This window comes from Cynocephalus volans, chromosome 12 (assembly GCF_027409185.1).
Source record: "Cynocephalus volans isolate mCynVol1 chromosome 12, mCynVol1.pri, whole genome shotgun sequence".
NCBI classification, from domain to species: Eukaryota; Metazoa; Chordata; class Mammalia; order Dermoptera; family Cynocephalidae; genus Cynocephalus; species Cynocephalus volans.
This window is the reverse complement of record NC_084471.1, coordinates 41,479,197-41,501,348: the sequence shown is the minus strand read 5'-3', so window position 1 is coordinate 41,501,348 and position 22,152 is coordinate 41,479,197. Positions and strand designations below refer to the sequence as shown.

Below are 22,152 nucleotides of genomic sequence, written 5' to 3'. Positions count from 1 at the left end.
TGATTTCCCTGTCGCAGCGCTTGCTCTCTCTTTTTAAGGAACAGCATGGAAATGAAAGGATATTTGATTGTCTATTTCTAACAGGCTTACAATTATTCATCTACCTTGCTGAACCTTCTTTTTCTTTTAATTTGACCTTCAGAATTATGTGTTCTGTTTAAAGCTAGTTTGGAACTACTGTGTTGCAAGTCCAAAAACATAATTACTTATGATATTTGTTTCTGAAATTAAAATATGATTATTTGATAAATCTTTTTTTCCTAACATTTTTATTTACTTATTTTTGATTGTACATATTTATGGGATACAGATTTGACTATGAGTATTTGTGTATAGTATGTGACGATCAAATCAATATTATTAGCATGTTCATCATTACAAATCATAATTACTGTTTGTGTCCCTTATCCGATTACTCCTTAAACCCCCTCCCCCCCTCCTTTACCACCTCTAATAACTATAGGTTCTGTTCTCCCCTTCTGGAAGTTAAACATTTTATTGTGGTCTTTCTTTTTTTCTTTCTTAGCTCCCACTTATGAGTGAGGACATGTATTTCTCTTTCTGTGCCTGGCTTATTTCACTTAACATAATTTTCTCCAAGCTCATCCATGTTGCTGCAAAGGGCAGAATTTAATTCTTTTTTTATGGCTGAGTAGTATTCCATGGTGTATATATACCACATTTTCCTTATCCAGATGTCCGTCAGTGGACATTTAGCTTGCTTCCATATCTTGGCTATTGTAAATAGATCTGCAATGAACATGGTAGTACAGGTGTCCCTTCCACATGATTTCCATTCCTTTGGGTATATACCCAGAAATGGGATTCCTGGATCATATGATAATTCTATCTGTAGTTGTTTGAGAAACCTCCATACTGTTTTCCATAGTGACTGTACTAATTTACTGTCCCACCAACAGTGTAGAAGAGTTCCCTTTTCTTGACATCCTCACCAGCATTTGTTATTCTCCATATTTTTGATAATAGCCACTGGGGTGAGATGATATCTCAATGTGGTTTTGATTGCATTTCCTTTATGATTAGTGATGCTGAGCATTTTTTTCATGTATCTGTTGGCCATTTGTCTTCCTTTGAAAAACATCTATTCAGCCCCTTTGCCCATGTTGTAATTGGATTATTTGGTTTTTAACTAGTGTCTTCAAGAGTCACAATGCTATTTTTATGCTAAAAGTTTTATGAATGTAAGTTTTGTAATGTGTTTTTCTACAGTGCCTTTAGCACCTCCTCAAAATTTGACTTTAATCAACTATACTTCAGACTTTGTATGGCTGAAATGGAACCCGAGTCCTCTTCCAGGCGGTATTGTTAAAGTATATAGTTTTAAAATTCATGAACATGAAAATGATACTATATTTTTTAAGGTAGGTTGATTATAACAGTATATATTTATTTCAAAGATTCAGAAATTGAATTAAAATCTTTTGACATACATGAGAAAATTGACTGCTTTAAATTAAACAAGGACTATCTTTTAAAACACTTTTTGTTTCCTACAATTTAAGGATGCCTGTGGAAAACCCAGGAAAACATTTGCTAGATATGTAAGCTGAATACTTCATAGAGCAATTTACTCAGATTTGTAACTTCTAGTATCTACAACTTAAGCAATAATTGTACCATTTTGTTACTGCTGGAAAGTATATTTTTTCTAGTTTATTTAAAACCTGTTATAAAAGGCAATGTATTTCTATTTATTATTATAAGAAGTCCCAAGTGAATCTTCTTAATCTTTCAGAAAAGTATTTATAATAGCTTCTGGTAATCTTTCCTGATAGCCTATGATTCTATGCTAATTGGTCTTTTAAGACATGTCCTTGGGGTCGGCTCCGTGGCTCACTCAGGAGAGTGGGGCACTGGTAGCACTGAGGCCTCGGGTTTGGATCCTATATAGGGATGGCCAGTGTGCTCACTGGCTGAGCATGGTGCAGACAACACCGTGCCAAGGGTTGAGATCCCCTTACCGGTCCAAAAAAAAAAAAAAAGACATATCCATGTTCTTTTACTTTCAATGCTATTATGCTATTACTGGTTTGTTTGCAACATTAAACATTCCTTCTCTCTTCCATTTTTAGGATCCAGAATCAGTTAAATATGCCCCTGAAATTGATGTAACAAAGGGTCTCAAGTATACTTTTATGATTTATAGCATTTAATTGCCAAATATATATTATGACTAACTCGAATTTATTTAAGAAAGTTTTAATTTTTTTTCCCAAAGGCAAGTGAAGTACTGGAATGTTCTTATTTAGTTACAGCAAGAATAGTGCAAAAATCTGCAGTAAACATTTTACCCAATATTATATGTATTACAATTTATTACTGATAAATCATTTTTATAACATGTGTAACTTACAAGGTGAGTATTAAAAATCAAAAGCAGCGATTAAGGTTATGTCATCAGGAACAGTGACTTTCTTTCTGGAAACCAAGATATTACTTTAAAATCTGATAGGCTGAGTAGTATTTGAATTACTTCATAAATATGGAATCTGTTTCCCAGATGTGTGAAATTATATTAATGGTACTAAGCCTCTAGCCCACCAATATCTATCCCTGGTTTAATCTTAATGTTTTCCCATTTTTTATTTGTTTTGTCTGTATGGGTTATGGGGAAATAGACATCAAAAGGGAAAAAATGAATCACTTTTGTAGCGTAATTGCATTCCCAAGATAATTGTGTATGTGTATTGGAGCGTGGATGTGTATGTATGATCACGTCTCCTCAGAATGGCAATCTCTAACACGGACACCCTTGGCATAGTGGTAAACCAAGGGCTCTGACATCAGATTACCTGGTTCAGATATTGCCTTTGTGCTGCATTAGACAAGTTGCTTAACCTCCTAAGACTCAGTTACGTCAAGTGTAAAATGAGTTATAAAGATGCATATGTTAAAAAGTGAGGATTATAAGGGAAAATCTATGTAAAGCATTTAGAACAATTCCAGGCATTTAATACATGTGTTAGCTATTATTGCTGTTGTATGTAGATTAAAAAAGAACCAAAAAATCCATCTAGCATTGTAATAGAGCTAAGCATGAAATGACAGTATGCCATTGCCTAAATATGAAAATAAGTTATATTCTAAGTTTCTGAAATATTGTTTTCTCAGCAGAAATACTAGCATTAATAATTTACTAGTAATAAAAATATAATCTTCGTATCACAAAGTATTAAATATATCATTTGGGGAGGGGGAGTAGTTTTGTTTTTAAAAATTGACTACTTTTAGTTACTTCTTTTTACATCTATTTTCTCTTCCACCAATTTTCATAATCTCATTTTCTTTCGAATTCCTTTAAATGTACTCTTCTGCCATATATATTTTTTTCAACATCTATTTTACTATATCTAGTTTCCTTCCTCTGGTTAGCTTTCTCTCCTAGTGTGTTGTCCTATTTTCCTTTCTCTTTCATCTACTCCTCTGTCCTGACAGTGTCAGTTTCTCTTATTTTCTCCTTAATCAAAATCAAAATTTACTTGTTTTATGTTTAATTTCTTTTTCATTAACAATTGTTTGTAGATTTATTTATTTAATATAAAGATTTCTTGATGTCAGGGGTCATGTTTGTATATCTTTATAATCTCTATGTCATCTGACAGTATGCTTTGTAAATAGTAAGCATGAAAGAATGAAAGGAAATTGATGATACAATAAGTCCCTATAGTGTGTCAGTGATTTCCCAGAGATTATTTTAAAATATGATTCTAATATAAGTATCCCTAGAGTTAATATTCTTGCTAGATTTCTGCTACTAAAATGTTTAAGAAATAAATCAAAATTGTTTATATTTTAAGTCAGATATAATGCAATCTTCTTAAACTTGTACCACGTAATAGGTTGTTTTCTCTTCCCATAAGGATAATTGATTAATCTTAACTGCTCTTTTTTTAGGACAACTATCTTTGAATAAAAATTTTATATTAAATGGTAAATTTTTCTGTGAGAAAGCATATTCTTCCTGGGGCAATCTGTAATAACTGTTTTGTTCCTTTTCTTATTTTCCTAAGAAATTGTGTCAAATTAGAAATTTAGGAGTTGTCTGGTAAAACTCCCAATTTAAGCTCCTTGAAAGCAGAGATTTAGTTTTACTCACTACTGTATTCCCAGTGCCTAGCATACCGTCACTGATGAATAAATTAATTTAAGCAGGAATGTTAGTGAGCATTTAAAAAATGAATTTAGATGAATTCAATAAAAATCAAATATTGCTGACCATCCCCAAGTTGGATTTAAATTGGGGATTTTAATTTTATAAGATTTGAAGGAAATGATGAATATATAATTCCAAGTAGAAATCAGGGAAACAAACTGAAAATAAAATGCTTTAGTTTAAAAAAAAAATGCAATTATGAGATTCTTCAGGGGAAAGTGGGTGCCCAGTTCATCCTTGTATCATAAGTTGAGCATATCCTGTGTCATAAGACAAATGTTAATATTTGTTTTATTTCAATTAAAAATATTCACGTGTGTTAAATCATAGGTTAAATATAGAAGGAATAACTTTGATGCATTAAAATATTTCTTCCAGTTACAAATTTTTGATGATACACTGTGGCTAATAATTTTTCTCTATTTTTCAGAATATTTCAGGTTTTCAAACTGAAGCCAAACTTGTTGGACTGCATCCCGTCAGCACCTACTCTATCAGTGTATCTGCCTTTACCAAAGTTGGAAATGGCAATCAATTTAGTAATGTAGTAAAATTCACAACCCAAGAATCAGGTTAGACAGTTTTTGAGCCTAAAATGTTTTATTTTATATTTAACACTTTTTCCTTCCCTTTCTCAGGTTATGTGATAAAGTATTGTTATTTAACAGTCCACTCAAAGGGAAGTTAAATGTCAGTGCTTTATGGTTAGGCTTGGTCTTGTCTGAAATCATACATATGTGTCTATACGTGTATATTTACACATGGTTTTGACTTTAGAACTGATGAAGTTGAAATAAAAGACTACTTGGGGACAAAGTAGCCTTAGATATCTGTGAAAATTACCTAATTCTAAAGACTATCTGAGAAAGCTGGGAAAAAAAAGGGAAATGAACTAGCCGTCACTTTTAACGGGTTAATTTATATTTTTATGAAACAATATCCATGATTTTCTTTAAGAAGATGAATTGTGACATTTGAAGAGTGTAAGTCACTGCATAAGCTCTCTACTTTCCCATAGTCTCATTTGTTACATGTACAAGGCTCTGTGTAACACCACTGGCCTAATTCCTCAGCACCTTACCTACTACTGTCACGCACGTATACATGTCACATCTTGCCTTTGTGTGCACATGCAATTGTTTTCATTTACGGCCTATTTAATGGTGGCTTACAAATGTACTTTTCCTTCTCTCAAATGGTCCATACATTTAAAGGTACCTTTTCCTTACTTTTAAAAATTTTGTCAGTGATTACTGAATGAGCAAAAGATCCTGTTCTGGTCATTTCTTCTTAACACCTCTGGATGCACTTTCTCTTGTTTTAGTGAATCTCTAAATTGAGATCAGAGGCCACTCACTGCTAAATTAATCTTTTTTCATTAATTTATGAATAACTGAGACTTTTTTTTTCATAGCATGCCTATAAGATAGGCTAAATAAATAGTATTTATAGTGAATAAAACTGCATGCTCTGAAGTCAGTGTCTGGATTTGAATCTGAGCTCCATGACTTACTAGATATGTAATGTTGACAAAGGCTCATGACTACTCTGAGCCACTATATCCTTAACTGAAAAAAAGCACACAATAGTAGTAGCCATCTCATAAGGTTGTTGTCAAAAGTATTTGAAAAGACCCATATGAAGTACTTACTACAGTATTGGGTACACAATAAATGCTCCATAAATATTACTGTTGCCACCATTCCCATTGTAGAGATAAAGAAGCTATGATTCAGGTAGATTAGATAAAAAAGAGCCTTGATAAAATTCATGAACTTGACTAAAATGTCTTCTGACTTCTAGTAAAGAGAGGACATGACTGTAGGAAATGCATGTCGTAAATAAGTGATAGAAAACAAAAGCGTTCAAACTAAAAAGAAAAAACATTTTAACAATATTTATATATAAGTTAATAAAAATCAAGGTTAATCTTGTAGAAAGTGCTCTGTATACCAAGAAATATTTTTATTGTTAAGATAAAATTATGCCACAAAATTCTGTGCTCTAATTAGTTAGATAAATGAAAATTTTTACCTTTAAGGTTTATAATATCACTGATAAATTATTTGTTTTGAGAGTATCCTCTTTTTGTACTGATGCCTTTGTCTTACAGAGAAAGAAAGATTCATAAGAGATAAATTCAGGCCAAGGGTAGGAAATATAGGCAAGTCACAAATTACTTGAGTCTTCTCTAAATCACTGTGTTTTACATAATGGCAGCAAGTTATTTTTTTTTCACTGTTTGTTTGTAATCCATGGATTGACTATATGCAAATTTTCCTTCTAATGTTGTCTTTTTACTGTAATGAGAAAAGCTATCCTGTTAATACTAATGTTGGAGGATATTAGATAACTGGATATTTCCATGGTAAGTAAACAGTCTCTCCAATCTGCAGCCACTTCGTTAGACTGCACATTGCTCTTCAACAGGGTCTACCAGATGTAGTCAACCCCCGAGTAACCGGGTTACTTTCAAATAAACTCAGAGAGGTTCTAGAAAACAAAACAAGCAAAACAAACATATAATCCCTGAGATTCCTTAAATCTTCTTCCTTCCAAATACTTTTTAAAAGGTACATGAAAGGTGAGGTCTCTAAGATTCTTCTAAAGAAGCCATCTCAGTATAAAAGCAGGACCCCTAAATTGGTTATGTGTTTCCAAGTACTGTTAAACCTGGACATTCCATATTAGGGAGGCAACTACATCTATGCTTTGTATAAAAAGGCTCCATAATAAAGTATTGCAAAGGTTGCTCTTTTCTAATTTAGAGAGCAGGCATCAGCCACTACCTAGGCTTGAGGCAACACAGTTGCTTCTGAGGATCTGAGGATGTGGCTGCTGCTTGGACCTAGGAGAACATTCAGTGTCTGGTTCAGTATGGGAAGGATTAATGAAAAAGAGTAGAAAATGGAACAACGGCCATTTGATTTACCCTATGTTAAGAACTTTTTTAGCACACCTTGAAAAGTTGATAAATTAAATATTTATTCTGTCTGTACATCTAAGCATCAGTTTATCTAGTAATCAAATAATTCAATGTTGTCTTCTTCCGTTGGATAGATTTTAACTTTGGGCATATGTTTATCTCTTAAGTTCCAGATGTTGTGCAGAATATACAATGTGTGGCAACTAGCTGGCAGTCAGTTTTAGTGAAGTGGGATCCACCCAAAAAAGCAAATGGAATAATTACCCATTATATCATAACAGTTGAAGGAAATTCTACAAAAGTCTCTCCCCAGGATCACATGTATACTTTCATAAAACTTCTTGCCAATACATCATATGTCTTTAAAGTAAAAGCTTCAACCTCGGCTGGTGAAGGTGATGAGAGCATGTGCAACGTCAGCACACTACCTGAAACAGGTAACTAATGTGAAACAGGTAACTAACCTCAAATGAGTAACTAACATGAAACATTTAAATGTTTGTGGGCTGTGTCATACATTTGTCAAATGTAATCATTATAGCACTTTGATCTAAAGATACAAAATGCATTAAAAATACAACACATGCTTTTCTGTCCCATGTGTTGCCTGAGTACCAGTCGTGTAGTACATTGACCCTTCTTCACATCATTGGAAGATTGAAAAGAGGAAAAAAGAGAAAATCTGCTTTACTGTGTTTCCACAAGTATAACCCCCCCAAATTATTGAATTATGCTTTATCATAACTTAAAAGAAGGAATGGACATGTAAGCTTTTCAGTGTATATCTTTCTTTTCTTAACTGTTTTCATGGGATTCTAGATGTTCCCCTGAACTCTTTGGCTGCAGTATCAGACTCATTTTTATCTATATCTTCTCCTAAATACTAGCCTTTATTTTTCATATTATTTGAATAAAAATATCTGGGTAACTAAGCTCTAGTCTATAAGAAGAAACTCTCATTCTCCCCAACAGTGCTACATCTTATGTCATAATCTCCTTCATCTTTCTTCTTTCTCCCATATTCTATCTGCTTATATAAATTAAAGCCTAATTCTTTCCTGATAATGCCACTTCCCTGCATCCCTGCCCTAATGGGAACTGTGGATATTGGCATAATTATTTACCTCTGGCACATCTAGATCCTTTGTCTTGGAAACATCTCTCAAGATCCCCTCTCCCCCCTTTGAAATCTCCATCACCTAATTTTACTGTATGTCTTTATCCAGGAGGCTTTAAACCCAGAATTTTAAGGCATGGTCTGTTTTCTCTCTGACTTCAGCATCTAGCTCAGCATTCTTTCCTTATCATCCTTCCAGGGCAACATTCCTTCAGACTACAGTGTTTCCCCTTTCCAGGCTGAAATGGTTACATTTCAACAACCCCATCACTTGCTTTTTAGACCTCAAACCATGTTACTGTGAGTCATCTTCCAGGAAGATTTCTGACTCTGAGAAGAGCCTACTGTTTGTTTTTTCCAAGACACTGGTGGAAAAAAATAGAAATCATTCTACTTTGTTCAGCTATAAATTCATCTTCTCTAACTATTCTAGTTGTTCCACAATCATCTACATATCCCTTGTTTATGCTCTATCAATTTTTCATAAGAAAATTTTGCTCTCATTTTGAATCTAGTCTACCCCCTCTCATACATATTTGATATTATTATTTACTAAGAGCAAAGATATTGATTTGCCTTCTTTCACATCAAAATTTATCCATATCTTAATTATGCTCACCAGATATCCTCTCTACAGATGTCTTAGCCTTTCTCTTTTCAGGAATCTAGCTGCTCATTTTTATTTTAATCTCATGTCTCCTCTAGAACATTACTCCATTGATCTGTTCTACTCTCTCCTGCATTTTATCCTCTTTTTCTTTCTCTCTGTTTTGCACATGCACACAAATTGTTGGAAGATTTCATCTGAGGACCTGGTAAGCATATCGACCCCCAAAATATTCAAAGTGAAATTTATGTTACATGAGATCTTCTTTTCCTTGCTTTTCTATGCCTGTTCTTGACAATCAATTGGATCCCAAGACTCATAGTTTTTAGTGATTCCTTCCTCCAGCTCTCCCACATATAATCATATCTTATCAATTCAATTCCTATCATGGCTCTGCAATTTGCCCCTTCTTGTCCAACTTGACTACCACCATTCTATATCGGACCCTTGTTGCTTCTTGTAATAACATCCTGAGTAGCCTTATCACCCACACTAATCTCACCTGCCCATCAGTCTCAACTTTTCACCTACTCACTTTAATTGAATTTGTTCTAACATATAATTGAGAACACTTATGTGTTGGCAGTTGAAGTTTTCTATCTAAAGGGTGAGGGTTAGACATGCAAATTTGGGTGTCGAGAGCAGAGGTGATAATGAAAGGCACAACATGTAGAAGGTGCTCCAGAATACTCCAAATGTTTTGCTTATTCTCATTGTCTACAGAATATATGGTAGAACTCATGTAGCTTTTCATTCTTATATTCCTCCACTGCATTTCTCATAAAGATGATGCCTCCAGGCAAACTTCATTTATTCAGCACAATAGATTTTATTTATTTGACTTAGAAAACATTTATTAAGCACTTACTTTGGGCTCATAATTGACTAGATTCTCTTTTTTTAAATAAACCCAGCACTTTTCACCATCAGATTGCTTTGCTTTCTTTAGCTATATTCTTCTTTTCAATGCCACAAAAATTTGCTTTCATTCTTAAAAGCTGAGCTTAAATGTGGCTTCTTTAATAAAGTTTTCAATGATATGCCAAGCTTTAAAACTGTAGATTTCTGAACTTCACCCCAGACTTGAAAAATCACAGCCTCAAGTAGTGAAGAATCCATACTTTTAAGCATCTCTCTAGGAGGTGGTTCTGATGCTATGTAATTTTTGTCAAGTTCTGGACTGGATTACCCAGGAACTTTTGAGGACAGGCAAACGGTGTCAGAGAGGTTCATCAAGGGGTGACAGGTGTTTTCCCAGTGGGTGGGCAGCAGATCATTGCTATGTGCAGTCTGGGAGAAGGAAAGTGTTCAAATCCGGGAAGGTGGTCTGCATGAGGGTGGTCTAGCACCAGGTAAAATGGTCTTGATTGTTGGACAGGAGCTGAGTCTTAAAGAATTTGCAAATAAAAGACAGGACAAGAATTGTAAAATAAATGAGAGGGTCAGGACTCCAAAAACAAAAGCAGAAGACTCATTATTATTGAGCGCACTGGTATTCAAAACAATTGGTTAGTCACAGGAACAAAACAGAAATTTATTTAGTAGAACCAAGAACGTAATCAAAGTGGCAATGTGCACCTGATATAAAGGCACATGAATTTAAGGTCTTTGTAAAAAAATCATCTAAGTAGTAACTTGAATTGAATTTTAACTCAGGATTAAAATGCCACATAAGTGGAGATTGAAGGGATTCTAAATCAAAGAATTAGGTATTTATTAGACATACTGTACTACACGCTCCCTTACTACTAAAGACTGTTGCTTCTCAAAGTTTGGGCTTCTGACTCCCTGTATCAGAATGTATATCCCTGAGGCCCTGCTCCAGTCTTACGGAATCAGAATTTGGGAATTAGGACTTGGAAATTTTCATTTAAATAGGATATGTGGGTAATACAGTGCTGAAATTTGAGAACCAATCAATTCCACTGTAAACTGTTTGCTCATAGGGACCATGTATTATTTGCTTTACTCACAGTACCTAGCAGAAAGCCTTAGTCACTGTAGGCACTCAAGTGTTTATGGAAGAAATGAATTGGTTTCTTCTAAAATTCAGTATTTTTTATGAGGGTTTTTATTCCATTGTAATACATTTCCATCAGGCAAAATTATAAATGCTTTTTCTCTGGCAAATGTAAAAATTCTATTAATTAAGGAAAGTCATTCATATGAAACATGAGTATTAATTGATGCTTCAAAAATATTTAATTTTTTCCCCTTTAAAATTAAGTTTTGGGTCTAGTATGTAATTATATTTATGATTACAATATTTATTGGGTAAATAACTTGCTTTTATCTGGGTTCACATGAATTGCTTGTTGATGAGGTTAGTAAGAACTGGGATTCATTGTTCAGAATGGAAAGTTTTATAGCTGTTGCAAACTTCTAATTTATGGTGGTCTAAGATTAGTCACAGTTTATAGCTAGCTCTGAGTCACTGACTCCATACTTATTTTTGACATAAAGTGAAATCAAATTTGGTTCACTCTCTCACTGCCTGGTGTCTGACCTGAACATTCCTTCCAGGGATTATTGGGTATTTTTTCAGTGTAAACTTGGACATATCTGGACACAGCTAAGCATGCATCATGATGATTGAATTTATGAGGAGATTAGTGTTTGGTGTCTAAACTGGTTCCATTGTCAAACATGTTGAAATAGGGCAGTATAGATGAAGGCCACAAAACTTGGTACTTTTAACAGCATTAATGCCAAAATATATCGTATATACCAATAAAAATAATTTAGCAAGTCCATGTGCATGCAAGACAACTTTTAGAACCTTGAATTGGTTCAAAATGCATGCACTTATCTATATTACTATGAAATCTTAGTAAGTGTGGTGACAATATTGAGTTTTGAAAACTTGATCTTTTTTGTGGAAGATAACTTTACAGTTTGGTTTTTTAAAAGCTCTTCCAAGTTCCATAATTTAGAATCAAAAGAGAAAAGCTACATCCCTCAAATGCTGAACACTTAATTGAGGGAAAGTAAAATATGCAGATGTGGTTTTAAGGCGAGTTTTTTTCCAGCAGCAATTTTTTTTTTTTATTAGCTTTTTGTCCAATGGGAGGTATCAAGCATATGCAGGGACCCACTGAAAATCCACTGAGCTTGCAAATATACATATTAATGGTAAAGTACGATTAACTGGAAATGTGTTCAGTTTCTCTGTTTTTATTTTTTCTACTCTTATTTCCTTTAAATATCCCTGTACTGTTTAACAGCATGTATGTAAACTCTCAATCCTCTTCTGCATGGCGTTGACCACCACTCCTCTAAAAATTATTAAAGATATGTATTTGTTATGTACTTTATTGGGATCCCTATTTTGTGGACATCCCCCCCAAGCATTGCAGAGATTACTCAGTAAATTATGATTATGGCTAAATCTGATCTCTACTTATCAGCTTTTTTGAAAATGAAATATTTATATAATTTATAAGAACTTTTGCCATTCTTATGTACCATATAATAGATTAAATGTGCATGATAAAAGGGTTTCTCACAGTTGCAAGTTAAAAGTTCACCCTTCCTTCCTTCCTTCCTTCCTTCCTTCCTTCCTTCCTTCCTTCCTTCCTTCCTTCCTTCCTTCCTTCCTTCCTTCCTTCCTTCCTTCCTTCCTTCCTTCCTTCCTTCCTTCCTTCCTTCCATGAATACTGCTCAGATACAAAGCTGATTGTCACCCCTCCTGGTATGATGTGAGGGCCAGATTCATACTGGCAGCATACCCATTACCAGAAATTGCTTTTGTACCCCATGTCCCCCACCCAATTATCCCCACCTTCCTCCCTTCCCCTACCCCACTCCACTTTGTAGCCCAAGGAATGTTCTCTCCCTCTGCAGGTCTAACACACTACTGTCGTCTTTCTTTCCTTCCTTCTTTCTGTCTCAGCTCCCACTTATGAGTGAGCACATGCGGTATTTATCCCTCTGTGCTTTGCTTATTTCACTCAACATAAGTTTCTCCAGGCTCAAACAGCAAATGAAAATATAAACAAATGGGACTGTATCAGACTAAAAAGCTTCTGCACAGCAGAGGAAACAATCAACAGAGTAAACTGATAATCTACAGTGGGAGAAAATTTTTGCTAACTATGCATCCGACAAGGGATTAATATCCAGAATATACATAGAACTCAAGCAATTATACGGTAAAAAAAAAAACCAACAACAAATAACCCATTTAAAAAATGGGCAAAGGAGCTGAATAGACATTTTTCAAAAAAAGGTTCACTTTTTCTTTGTCTGCATCCCACTTACCTTGCTCTCCTCATCCATTCCCTGAATTGAGATGAAAAGTCAAGGAAACTGCATGATGTCATTTGTTCTTAAGCAAGTGAATTGACACATTCTACTTACCAATGAATAACTGCTAAAAGCACGGAAGACATTATTTTTGCCTGTCACAAAGAGAAGTAACTATTAGCATTGCTAATCTAATTGAAATTTAGGTGTTTTACAAAATGACTTTTATATAGACTTAATTATTAAATGTGATATTTTCTTAAGAATAAATATCAGATAAGAGGTATCTTTTTTTCATCTCTGGTACTGTGGAGTACAGTGACCAATATGTACCTATGTAGTGCGTGCTATGTGCAGGCTCTGGGTTTGGGGTTGAAGACCCAAGTTTGAGTGCCAGATGACATTGGGGATCTTTGCTCTGCATATCCAAATGACTCTACTGTTATTATAAAGACATATCCAATATATATAAATCAGTTAAATTACAAACGTACATAATATGTTGGTCAATTTTGTGTTTTGAAAATTGAGTCAAGCAGGAATTCAGGAGAAATAGATTTTGTTGAAGGCTTTATTGTAGAAGTGGAATATAAATTGAATCTTGCTTCTGGTAGCTTCAGAAATGCTTTCTAGGAGAGGCTTATTAGAACCGATAACCTAATTGTCTTGAACCTTGATTTTCATAGGCAGGTACACCAATGTTTACTTAGATTGTCTAGTATGGATCAATAAAATAGCAAGTTTTCTAAATATTCTTTTTTATTGTTCCTCAGTATGATATGAGAAAATGTCAATTGTACATATCAAAGAACATTCCTCTTTTTATTTGAAGGGCAGTTAGGGAGATTAGAGATTATGGGTGGGCTAAAGCACCCATGGTAAGGCCACTCTGCGGCAACCTCACTGTTTATGAAAACAGTGAGATTAATAGAGGAGAGTAAATAGGAATGCCAGGATAGAGCAAGAGAAAACACATAGTGGAGAAAGGAAGTGGAACAGGGATCAGGCTGAGACAGAAGCCTGACTAGAGTAGAAGGTATTTTACTGGAAAGAGTATAGGAGGGAGGGTTGAATAACAGAAGTGGACCTAACTCTGCTCTTGCTTTTGCATGACTGTCACAGAAATTTAAATATAATATAATAAAAAATTGGAAACTTTGCTAAAGTTAGAGTGAAAAAAACCTAAGTTATTCTAAAAATAGTGATTGTCTTTTGACCCCCAAACCCCACTGTAACTTCTTTAGATGGTGAAGGATTTGTTCATTACATAAACTGAGACTCTTAAGAAACAAAGATTAAAATCCCCAGTCATTTCAATGGCCCATAAGGCCTTTTTTTAACCCAGAATTTTCTTCCCTAGTTATCTATTTGTCTCCTTCTTCACCTTCCTGAAATTTATGCTCAAATGCCACCTGTTTGAATACAATTTCTGACATTTGATATTGAACTTCCTCCCACTTTGAGTTTTCTATCTTCCTTTCTGCTTTACTTTACCGTAATGTATGCTGCATGAGGACAGGGATTTTTCTTTGCCCAGAAAAATGTCTGGCATACAGTGATACTCAATAAATATATTAGGAATGAATTAATTAATTAATCAATGCACAGCCCTAGAAGAGTGATAGACACACAGAAAATGCCCAATATGCATATGTTGAGTGCCTTCAGTAGAAACTTTTGGCCACAAAATTATTTTTGGACAATTAATGTGGTAAAACAAATGAGAATAGATATATATGTTTTCATGGGTGTATTTTTTAATTAACCTTTTTTTGAGATAGTTGTAGATTAACATACAGTTATAAGAAATAATACAGAGAAATCCTGTGTACCCTTTATCCAGTTTCTTCTAATATTAACATTTTGCCAAATTACACATGGCTAGCATATTTACAGTCAAGACAGAGAACATTTCCATCAGAATAATTCCGCATGTTTCTTTTTCATAGGCACACCCAATTCCTGCCCTTTATTCTGGCACCTCCTGTCATCCTAACCCCTAGAAACCACTCATATGTTCTCCATATCCTATAATTTTGTCATTTTAAGAATATTACATAAATGGCATTATAAAATATGTAACCTTTTTCATTTGGCACAATCCTCTGGACATTCAATCCAGTTGTCTGTGTATCAGTAGTTTCTTTTTATTGCTGACTAATATCCCATGATATGGATGTACTGCAGTTTTTCTAACTATTCACTGTTTGAAGGACATGTGGGTTGTTTACATATTTTAGCTATTACAAATAAAGCTGCTATAAACATATGTGCAGAATTTTTGTGTGAACATAAATTTTCCTTTTTCTAGGGTATATACTAAGGGATACATTGCTGGATCATGTGGTGGTTGCATATTGAGTTCTTTTAAGAAACTGCCAAACAGTTTTCCAGAGTAGCTGTACCATTTTAAGTTCCCACTAGCAATGTATGAGCAATCCAGTTTCTCCTCATCCTAACCAGCATTTGGTATTGTTACTATTTTTTATTTTAGCCATTCTGATAGGTGTATGATGATATTTCATTCTGGTTTTCATTCGCATTTCCTTGTTGGCTAATATTCAATGGCTAATTGAACGTATTTTCATGTGCTTTTTACTATCTATAGATCCTCTTCCATAAAATGGCTCTTCATGTTTTGCCCATTTCTTCATTGGATTGTTTTGTTTTGCTTTACTGTAGTTTGGAAGTTCTTTATATAACCTAGATGGTGATCCTTGTTAGATATGTGGTTCACAGATATTTTCTTCCAGGCTGTAGCTTATCCTTTTATCCTATTGGTAAGATCTTCCACAGAGCAAAGATTTTTAATCTTGATGAAATCCAATTTATCAATTTTTCGTTTTATGGATTGTGTTTGTGGTGTCAAGTTAGTAAAGCCGTAGATCCTGAAGATTTAGTCTATGTGTTTTTTTCCTAAAAGTTTATAGTTTTACTGTTCATGTTTAAGTTCTTCCTCCATTTTGGATTAATTTTCTTTAAAACATGTGACGTAGGTCAGGGTTCATATTTTGTCTATGGATGTCTAATTGCTCCAGCACCATTTATTGAAAGGGTATCTTTCCTCTGTTGAGTTGCTTTTCCTTTTTGGTGTGTGTGGGGGGGGGGGCAACTAATTTTTTGTTATTTATTTATTTATTTTTATTTTACTTCTCAATATACAAAGCTTAAGTATTTTCTTTGCAACTATGCTTGTTAATATTGTATAATGCAAATGTACAAAGAATAATGTTGCAATTTTTGGTTAGGTTTAAGTTAAACACATTCATCAATAAGGAATTTTCAGATGTGAATTTTCCAGAATATCTCTAAGCTCTCTAATCAGAACAACCATATCTGAGTATTACCTTACTTTGGAAAGTGTTGGCATGCATTTGAATTAAAGGCAGAATTTTTTCAAAATAAGCTCTATTTAAAAAATATATTCTATATTAAAACTAAAACAATTTTAATAGAACTTAATTTTCTTCTCCTCTCCTCTCCTTTCCTGTCCTCTTTTCTCCCCTTCCCTTCTCAATTGGCATTTTGTAAAATGTTATCGTGCAAAAGTCATTATATAAAATAAATGTACATTTAACTTCCAGCTCCTCAAAACAGAGGCTACTTTCTGTGCCCCAACCTTGGGAACAAAGCAAAGGACAGCCATAGCAACTGTGGGCAGGGGCTTGCCAAAACAAAGCTCAAACAGCCAAACATGGATACTTCTTAAAAGAATTTTGGGGAACCAGACCAAAGGAACCAAATTTGATTTTTAATGATCAATACAAAGGTCAAGTGGCTCTTTCCAAGTAGCAGTGCCATTAGGGTCTGGGCCAGCCTCTTGTTTACCATGTGCTACCTTTCCCAGAAAACCTTGATGCTCCAGCTGGAGGAGAGATCTTTTTCCTTTAAAGTTTCACTGTCTGGGGAGTTCCTTGATATGTAAATGAGATGAGCAAGGATTCCATATAGATATTTTAAGGCTTGGAGTCAAGATATTTTTCTAACACTGCTGGATGGAGTCCATGTATCAAACCGTCTGTCTTTAATTTGTTTTAATTCCTCACTAAACATTTGTAGGCCTAGGACTGAAAACCTTTGTTATGTCATCATGATCACGTCTAATTTCCATCCTAACTTTTGATTCATATTCTGTGCCTGGAAACAATTCCTGTGTTTAACAATAATACCTGCACATGAAACAATCTACTCTTATAACGTGTATTGCCACAAAGTATTAGTGATCTTCTGTAGACCAATAAAACATTTTAAATCATAATTGTTGTGTAGAAATTCACAGCCAGAATCTCCAAGATAAAAACATTTATATAATACAAGTAATAACATAAAACACACACATATACACACTTTTACACATGTACTTTTTACAAACTGTGCTTGGTGAAACTCTCCATTTGTTGAGAGCCAGTAGAGATTTATTTTGCTGAACTGCTGCTCCAGGTATTTTTGTTTGGAAACTCCATCATCCTAGGGTACAGCTGTTTATTGGATGAGAAAAAAGAAAAATATTCTGTGACAACCAACTTCTTGAGGTCAAGTTGTATAAAAATGGACCTGTGGACATGGTTAAGTGCTCTAAGGATGCAAAATTGGCGCTGAAATGTGATATCAAGCCAGTTGCAAAAATGTGCAGCAGCCACCTCTTGAGGTCGAACCTGGTACCCAGATATGCAAAAAAGCTTCAGAACACATAACTAGTTAGTCCTGTTCCACATGGCTGCGTGATCTGATTATGCATGAATTTCATGAAAGATTCAGATTGCTCTGCTAGTTTGATATTGAAGATTTGTTTATAATCCTCTCAAATTTCACCTTCTTAGTCTTTTAAAAGATGCATATGATTCCAAATTGTCAGAGGGGAAAGATGGGCTGGTCCTTGTTTATCTGGGAAAGAACTTGAACTTAGGAAATGTATGTGCTATGATTTTCCAAAGTACAAACTTCACTCTGATTAAGAATAGCTTACAACTGTCTCCGCCTCTGATAATGACTATATTCTTATTTCATCTTCTGAAAAATCTGCTCTGGCTGCAAGGTGCAACTCACTGCCAGAGCTGCAGTAGAGGAGGTGGGGTTTGTGTCTGTAGCAGGGGTGGTGGAATTGCCAAGAGTAGGGCCAGGCAAAAGTCACAGTGCCACAACTTTGGGAAGCCATGGCTTAGCAGCACTGTCTCCACCTCCATGGTTTACTACAGGGTTGCCTGCTGGTCAAGCCATGCCTCTGATGGGCCAGGGACCATCAGGGAACCCTGAAGTAACTGCTGCCCAACCACTGACTCCTCAGTGGGCCTCACAAGCCAAGCCTTTTTTTCTGTAGCTCATTGAGTTCTAGAAACTTTTTGGAGATTCCTTTGGATTCCCAACATAGATGATTACATCATTTGTAAGTAGGGACAGTTTTATTTCTTCTTTTCTGATCTGTATACTTTTCTTATCTGCAACATTGGCTAGAACTTCAGCTTGATGTTGAATAAGAGCAGTGAAAGGAGACACCCTTGCCATGTTCTAGATCTTAGGGGGAAAGCATTCAGTTCTTTCACCACTATATATGATGTTAGGTATAGGTTTTTTGCAGATGCTCTTAAGTTCAAAAATTCCCCTCCTCTGCATTTTTTCTGAGAAATGTTTTATCCCAATTTCTATTAGGTGGTATTTTGTTAAGGATTTTTACATCTATATGCATGAAAGATATTAGTCTGTAGTTCTCTCTCTCACTTGCACTGTCTTTGTCTAGTTACTGTACAAGGGCAATACTAGATTCATAAAATGAATGTCTTCTAATTTCTAGAACAGATTGTGTAGAATTGGTGTTAATTATTCTTTAAACATTCAGGAGAATTCTCCAGTGAAACTATCTGAGCCAAGAGATCTCTTTTTAGAGAGTTTTAAAATTATGTTTTTTGGACAGAGAAATAAAATTGATAAACCACTAGCAAGCCTGACAAAGAAAAAAAGGAAAAAGATACAAATTACCAATATTTGCAAATGAAACTAGTATAGACACTAAAGATATCAAAGAAGAATAAGGGAATACTACATGTCAAAATTTGTGGGACTCAGTTACAGCAGAGAAGAGAGAGAAATTTATATCATTACATGCATACGTTAGGAAAGAGGAAATATCTCAGATCAATAATCTATGCCTCCCCTCCCAAAGCCTAGAAAAACAAAAGGATAATAACCCAAACCATGCAGAAGGAAGAGAAAAATAAAAAACAAAAACCAATGAAATCTGATGAATATGCTAATTATCCTGATTTTATAATCACACATTGTATATAGATATTCGATAGTGCACCCCACAAATATGTATAATCAGTTACGTTTCAACAACAAAAACGTCAATGAAATCGAAAACAAAAAACAGTAGGAAAAATCAATTAAAGAGCTGGCTCCTTGAAAAGAGAAATAAGATTTATAAACGTTTAGCAAACCTGACAAAGAATAAAAAGGAAAAAGACACAAATTACTAGTATTTATTAATGAAACCAGTATAGACACTGCAGACATCAAAAGAGGAATAAAGGAATACTACAAACTACACACATAAATTTTATACTTTAGATGAAATGTACTCATTCTTCAGAAAGTACAACTATCACAGTTCACTAATATGTATATAATAGTTTCTGTCCTAGTATGTTTGGGCTGCTAGAACAAAATACCATAAACTGGAGGCTTATAGATAATAGAAATGTATTTCTCACAGTTCTGGAGGCAGGGAAGTTCAAGATCAAGGTGCCAACAGTCTCAGTGTCTGATGAGGTCCCATTTCTTGGTTCACAGATAGCTCCTCCTCACTGTGTCTTCACACGGTGGAAGGGACAAGGTAGTTCTCTGGAGTCTCTTCCATAAGAGAAGTAATCCTATTCATGAAAGCTCTGCCCTGGCGACCTAATCACCTCCCAAAGGCCCCACCTCTTAATATCATATTGGTGATTAGATTTCAACATATGAATTTTGCAGGGACACAAACATTCACCTCATAGCAGTTTCCTTTGATACCAAGAAAGTAGGGAAAGGGAGGGCACCTGGCCTTTGATGACACCCAGGACAGGACTTTTTACTTCTGGGTGGGTGAAGGAGTTCTGCCTCCCACTGGGCTTCCACTGAGACCACTCTGGCTGGGAGCAGTAGGAATGCCTTATTGCTGCTCCCACATGTTCTCCACTGACATTATGGTGAAGGGGTCTTATTACCACTAGAGGGGGTAGAATCTTGGCTCCCTATTTTCCATTTCTGACATTACTCTGTCAAGTATAGTGTCAAGGGTGCCTCATTACCTCCTAGTGAGGGAAGAAGACTAACTAGGCTCCCATTCAAACTTGTTGGCATGGGACAGAGTGAGACCACAGGTTTTTCTGTATTTTGGGGGGGGTAGAATGGCTATTATCTAAATTTTTCCGACTTGCTAGACTGCGCTGTTTTTTGTTTGCTTGTTTTGGCTAATGAGAGCAGGTATTTATTGGGGCTTTTTTTTTTTTTTGTCAGCTGTTGGGTATTTCCAGATCGCGGGCTTCTAGTATACATAAGGCAAAATGAAAAACACAAGGTATTCACCACCATGCTGTTACTTGGGTGCTGGGTTCCCTAGTCTACCTTCTTTCCTCCACCTTTCAGAGTCTTCTTTTGTTTGTTTTATAATGTGCTCAGTTTTTAGTGGCATGTAGTGGGAGGAATAAGAAAAAGTACATCTACTTCACCTCTCTTGAAGCAAAATTCCATCGTGGGTATATTTTTAATATCATGCATATACTCTTTTTATCTGTATATTGAAGATCAAGTTATTTAATGCACATAAAGTGCTGTGATAGGGACTATTACAAAGCCAATATATTGGATTACATTATAGTGTGATAAGATTATTACGAAGCAAATATATTTCTTATGCTTTCAAATTTAGAGTTGTATAATTTTAGTCCTTCATTAAATCTCAGGGGTAACTTTATTCCATTAGTTTATTTTGCAGACATGGGAAATAAAGCACAGGGGTTAAGTGTGTACTCAGTTTGCAACAACTAGTTACTAGCAAAACTATTACTGGTCCAGAACTCTTTCTACTATATTATGATGCTTCCCCTACCTTAGAAATTCAACAAATGATTTGCATTCATTGGAACTAGAATAGTTTTCTGCTGTTATTCCACAATGTCTAAATAGAGTGAGTCATTGTGGAATAAGGAAATTCAGGTCCATTATAAGAATTTTCTCATTAATGTGTACAGATTTACTTTTGATATAAGGATATACATACTTTTGCCCAAATATAGCTTTAAAATTTAGAATATTAAATTTTTATGGTCAAATTTGTACTTAATCTATAAAACTAAAATATTATGAGTAAATGTAATAAGATCTATAAAATACTGAAAGCATTCTGAGAAATGTTTAAAGTTCTAGACTCATGTCATGTTTTTTATCCTGGATCAGTTTCCAAAGTGTAGCATTTGCTGTTTTGAAATTGTCTTAGGTATCATCTTAAATGCAATTTCTTTTGTAAAAAATGAATTTGGGTTACTCTGCATAATTATTCTTGACCCCATTGATGCTCTAATACCTTTTCATTAAGTGTACTCCAGGCAGCCACTCTCCATCATCCAAGCTCCAGCTAAAGCCAGCTGTTCTTCAAGCAGCATTTTTATTAACTTATTTAGGAACTGGGGCATATCCTATTACACTATTTTCCATTCCTGTCCTATGCAGCTGTAGCTGATACTTTTTCTAACAGCCTTTACATATCAACCGCCTCCCCCACTTCTTTCTTGTTCCATTTTACTTCCCTTTTTAAGTAAATTAAGTGTGTGTATGTGCACACAAAAACCCTCTTCGTTCTTTCTGGTAACCATAATACTTGAAAGCTTCAGGAATGTGCCTGTTGTTTGTATGAGATTATAAACTTCATGGAAAAATGTTTTCTTATGGTGTAAACCTTCTGAAATGTAGAATAAGTGAGTTTTAGTGATAGCAGCACTTTTAAATATTACATTAATTTAGACTTAATTTAAAATCAGTGCAATATAATATAAAGGATTTGAACAGAGAGAAGTTTGTGAAAGTTACTGTTAACCTCAACTTAGTGGATT

The 22,152-nt window shown here is 34.8% G+C and overlaps 1 protein-coding gene across 1 annotated transcript in view; it reads left to right on the top strand.

The window, feature by feature from the left end:
- The window catches only part of PTPRQ (protein tyrosine phosphatase receptor type Q), a 215,036-nt gene that overhangs the window by 78,504 nt on the left and 114,380 nt on the right, over window positions 1–22,152 (top strand). Inside the window, 3 exon segments of the mRNA XM_063075852.1 lie at window positions 1,231–1,382; window positions 4,605–4,746; window positions 7,268–7,537. Of these exon segments, the coding sequence (XP_062931922.1) occupies window positions 1,231–1,382; window positions 4,605–4,746; window positions 7,268–7,537 (564 nt within the window).